The 5,870-nt window shown below is 38.8% G+C and overlaps 1 protein-coding gene across 1 annotated transcript; it reads left to right on the forward strand.

The window, feature by feature from the left end:
- The first annotated feature begins 4,169 nt into the window (after positions 1 to 4,169).
- LOC104901512 (uncharacterized) lies at positions 4,170 to 5,273 on the forward strand. Its single transcript, XM_010689099.1, has one exon. It carries the CDS (start codon positions 4,170 to 4,172, stop codon positions 5,271 to 5,273), a length of 1,104 nt encoding a protein of 367 aa, XP_010687401.1.
- The last annotated feature ends 597 nt before the right edge of the window (positions 5,274 to 5,870 follow it).

A 5,870-nucleotide genomic window follows, 5' to 3' on the forward strand; every position in this document is an offset into this window, starting at 1 on the left:
TATTTGGATTCCTCAAGTCCATTTAAAATCCTTTACGAAATTCAAATAGTATTTCAAATATTTTCCAAAGCATGCCTTAGCAAAATATTTTAACTTCCTTAAATCTTTAAAATAATTCCTTTGACTTTCAAAATAGTCAACCTTTTAAATTAATAGATTATTTTAAACTAAATTATATATATATATATATATATATATATATATATATATATATATATATATATATATATATATATATATATATATATATATATTATATATATACATACATACATCTATATGTATGTATGTATGTATATATATATGTATGTATGATATAATATATATAGATATATATGTATGTATGTATATATACATATATAGATATGTATGTATGTATGTATGTATGTATGTATGTATGTATGTATGTATGTATGTATGTATGTATGTATGTATGTATGTATAATATATATATATATGTATGTATGTATGTATTATATATATATATATGTATATATATATATATATATATATATACATATATATACATATATATATATATATATATATATATATATATATATATATATATACATACATACATACATACATACATACATATATATATATATATACATACATACATATATATGTATGTATGTATGTATGTATGTATATATATATATATATATATATATACATATATACATATACATATATATATATATATATATATATACATATATACATATACATATATATATATATATATATATATATATATATATATATATATATATTATATTATATATATATATAGAAGTGAGTTCATATGAGAATGCATACTTACCTGAGAAATGAGAATGATATTTACGCGCTATAACTCTTATGAATAAGTGATGTAACTCTAATGAAAAAGTGATGTAACTCCAAAAAAAAAAGTATATTAGAAACAAAAATTCAACATTAAAACTTTTTTTTTGGCTCTAAATTTTTTTAGGTGGGTATAACTCTAATAAACAAGTGTTGTTGTAACACTAATCCAATCGTGTGGTTGAGATTCATTCTCATTTCTCATGTAAGGAGCATTCTCATGTATCTTGCCCCTATATATATATATATATATATATATATATATATATATATATATATATATAATCCATAAATTTACGAGGGATTACAAAAGAGTCATTAGCAGCGGAACCTAGACGGTCGGTGCGTTAATGTCGCTATTCCTCGATTGGAAAGTACAAGGAAAACATAAATTCATAAACTTAAACATATTATAACCTAAAAGCATCATAGTTATCCATTTATAAAAACCTAAGTTGAAACTTCGCAACTGACAGAGTCTGACATAAACTCAAACTTACTCCATAATCACAAGTGTTTTAAGAAAGCTTAACTCCTCACAGCTACGCCATCCTGTTATCATCATCAGTACCTAAAATAGAAAACAAAACGTCATGAGCCAATACTCAGTAACATACTACTCTAATATTGTAAAACATTTAATTTCAATTAATTCTTTTAGCAAACAGGGAGGAGAGAAACAGTAAAACCATTTCATAAACATGTCAAAGCATTTGATAAACATATCATAAGCTTCATCATCATCTTTTCATCTTAGTTAATCATATTGGTAACTTTGCAAGTATAGGTGACACTTTCAATGTCCAAAGAATATTGCCAAGAACCATCTCTCACTTAATTTTATCATGTTTTATTTCTTTTAAGTATCATAATTACATTATATAACCGTAATCGTAATCATGAAACATAATCATAATCATAGCATAATCATAGTTATATTTTCATAATGTCATCATATTCCATAAAATTCTTTCATAACATCAACACTCGTCATATTCATAAAAACTTTCATATCCCACAATCCATACATCAACAACATAGTGCGAAATATCATAAAAAATCATTAGAAAGGAATTATGGGTGTTAGCAGTAGATGTTACCTGGTATGGTAGTTAAGTTTTCTCGAGAGCCGGAGGAGGCTTGTAATATTCCTTCCTTTAATTTAATAAAAAATTAAAAAATGGATTCGTTACTAACTAACTGGCATTTTAGAAAATGCTTAAACTTCATATTCATTCTTATTCTTCTTTAATAAGTTCTAATAAATAGCCTAAGCTTATGTTCTTCCATTAGACCATCATAGTACTTATGATCATACTTCCAACTTATATTTATTGTCTTTTAATTATAAAAGTTACATTGAGGTAATAATAATAATAAATAAATGATCTTGATTTATAATTCATGTTTAAAAATTTGCAAATATGACTTCTATAATCTAATTATTTCATTTAAGAAATTATAAGTATACGAAAATATTTCATTAAACTTATTTAATAACAATATTATAATTCTCACCCCTAATATGTTTTATCAATCCAAACTAGTGAGCGAAGTTTATATTACCAATATTAATTACTCGTTTATGTACTAATTTTGGCATGATTGCTACTAAACTAGATTGATCATTATTAATGATCTAATTATTTAAAACATTATTACTGTTTGGGCCCATTAATCCTTAGTAGGCCACCACATGCTCCAAAGCCCTCTGCCAACATGACAAGCCCTCAGTGGGACCCACCCGTCTTAAATCCTGTGCCAGCATGGCAGGGACATTCTTCACATATTTCAACACCTATAAATATGGAGCAGATCCCCATTTATTGAGGTAATAACTTCTAGACAAACTACTTCACAGATCCCAATTAATACACATCAACTGACTTGATCGTCGGAGGGGCGATCCCGGATCCACCCCCGGGGTAGTCTAACTCTCGTCCTGTGCAGGTCTCCCAACAATCTTCGAAGCATCCGACCCTCATTAACCTTAATCTCGATCCATCCCGCATAATACAAGTTTTTACCCGAAACAAGTTGGTGCCGTCTATGGGGACATCGAACTAAAAGTCATGGCCATCACTTGGAGAAATCAGAGACGACAACAGACCCCCGTCCCCTCTCATCATTCGAGGGCACCGTCCCATGAGGTGGCTGACGAGACAACAGAGAACCCTCGGCAAGCTGCTGTCCTTTCATCTCGCCACCAGCACGTCCTTGAGGAGGTCCATCCTCGAGAGGCTTCTAGTGCCATCAACCCTGGGGCGCCTCGTTTGAGGACAACACAAACCCCGATGGGGCCCCCTCGATATGAGCAAACCAGTCCTAATCCGGTCACTCAATAAGATCTTCAGCAGCTAGCCGACCGTCTAAGCGACAACTTTGAACGCGACCTCCGAGCCCTGATATCGAACTTCCAGGCAGGAGGAGAAGGGACTCGAACAGGCCCCCTCTGCCTCCCATGCCTCGAGTGGTCGTTGACCAAAATCGAGCAAGAAACCTCGATCAGCCTCAAGTCATAACCCTCGACCCGCCGAATTCGCCACGTGCACCTCGAATGTCAGTTCAAGTCATCCCTAGCAAGGGGGGTGCGAGACATGCGATCAACGAGCACCATCTGAGGAATGGCAATCGTGGCGCTCGTGAAGTCTTGAACGAAAAGCGAGCGCTGTCCAAAGCAAGGAAAAGCGAGAGCAGAGGGAACCTCGATAGCAGAGGGAGCCTCTGGAGCAAAGGGAACCTCAGGAGCAGAGGGAACCTCGAAAAGAGAGAGAGCCTCGACATCGGTGGGGTCATCGAGAGCGGGCGTCTAGCAGTTTTGAGTCCAGCCGCGAGTCCGAAGCCCAAATGGGCAATCTAGGATTCATGACTCCCTTCGGGGAAAATATCATGAGGGCTCTCACCCCCCGAAAAGTCAAGGTTCCTCCCATCGACCATTACAACGAAACTACAGACCCCATCGATCACCTGGCAGCACTAAAGCACAGATGAGTGTGCAGACTAGCAGCGAGGCTGCATGGTGCAAGTTTTTCCCAACCACTTTGAAGGGGTTGGCCTTAACCTGGTTCACAAAGCTTCCCTCCGGAAGCATATCAAGCTTCGCAGCTCTCTAGATAGCTTTCAAACAGAACTTCATCACCGGTAGAAGATATCGAAAGACAAGTATTCATCTCATGTCAATCAGACAATGAAGAGAGGAAGACTTAGCCGATTACATGAAAAGGTTCAACGAGGAGTCGCTAAAGGTCTCCTATCTCCAGGATAGTGTCGCGTTCACTGCGCTCATGTCCGGGTTGTACCCCTCGAGCAGATTCAAAATGAAGCTCGCGGAAAGTGAAGCCTCCTCATTCTTAGAAGCTATGAACCTTGCCCAAAAATTCATTCAAGCCTCCAATATCTGCAAGACACATGAGGAACCCAGTTCCGACAAAAGAAAGCACGAGTACATTCCTCGAGCGGAAAATCCAAGGGATGTCCCTCGAAAAGAAAAAGACAAAAAGCCCCGAATAGAAGACAACGGACACGACCCTCGGTATAATTTGAACCGAGAGGACATCTACCTAGATATCAAAGGGAAGTACACCCTACTGAAGCCTAATCCCATTCGAATGCCCGTCAACAAGAGGGACAAAAGGCTCTGTTGTGAGTACCATCACGACTGTGGTCACATGACACGTGACTGCCGAGAACTGAAGAGAGCGCTAGACAAACTAGCCGATGAAGGAAAATTGAATCGATATCTGAAGGATCCGAAGGAAAAGAAAGTCGAGCCCCGCCAAGAAAAGCAAACCTGGAATGATGAGACAGCGGGGTATGTTAATGTCATCGCGGGAGGGTTCACCTCGGGCGACTTAACCAGCCTCTCTCGGAAGAAGCATATTTACACCCTGAAACACGGGACCGATGTAGCTTCCTCAGCAGTATGCCCGACTATGACCTTCAAGGACAGCCACCATCCCATTCAGACTCCGCATGATGACCCTTTGGTCGTTGAGATGAAAATAGCTAATTTGCGGGTGGGTCGAGTCCTGATAGACAATGGAAGTTCTGCGGACATCATTTCTATGAAGTGCTTGAGAAAGCTGAAATACCAAGAAACAGACCTATCCCCCATCGACCAGCCATTGGTGGGATTTGGCGGACAATCCTTCCATCCCCTTGGCTCGGTCAAGCTCCCCACTCGAATGGGGGAAAAGGGAGCGGGTCGAAATGTGGTCGTCGACTATCTTGTGGTGGACACCAATCTCCCCTATAATGTGATCATAGGACCACCCACGCTCAACAAAGTTAAAGCCGCCATCTCGACATACCAGCTGGTCTTGCAGTTTGAGGGTGAAGAAGGGAAGGTCGCCCGATTATTCGGGGACCAAAAGTCTGCCCGAGAATGTTACGTCAACAGTTTAAAGAACAGAGATGAATAAGCTACTCGAAAAAGAAATTGCCTCGAGCTTGAGGATCCTCTCCCCGTAATGGGGCTCTATATGGCTGAAAAACCCCAAACAATATGAGAGGCCTCGACCAGCGGAAAGGGACGAGGAGGTGTGCATCGACGTTGAAAAAGGTCGAACGGTCTGAATTGGCAAGCAAGTCCCTGAAGAAATAAGGGCTCAAATCATTGAAGTCATCAAAGAATTTCAAGACGTCTTCGCTTACACCATCGACGAAGTGCCCGGAATCAATCCCCAGCTTATGGTCCATCGACTTAACATTCGAGAAGGGTACATGCCGATCAAGCAAAAACTTAGGCATCAAGGGACCGAGAGGAGTACGGCTGCCTCCGAGGAGGTGAAGAAGCTATTAGCCATAGGTTTCATTCAAGAATGCCAATACACGGAGTGGCTAGCCAATGTAGTTCTGGTCCGAAAGCAGACTGGGGTCTTGAGGATGTGCGTCGATTTCACAGACCTGAACAAGGCCTATCCAAAGGACGATTTCCCTCTACCAAAGGACGGCAGGCCAGGCATTGTTCAGCTTCATGGATGCAAATGCGGGTTACCACCAGATCCTGATGGCCGTAG

This window comes from Beta vulgaris, chromosome 8 (assembly GCF_026745355.1).
Source record: "Beta vulgaris subsp. vulgaris cultivar EL10 chromosome 8, EL10.2, whole genome shotgun sequence".
Taxonomy (NCBI): Eukaryota; Viridiplantae; Streptophyta; class Magnoliopsida; order Caryophyllales; family Amaranthaceae; genus Beta; species Beta vulgaris.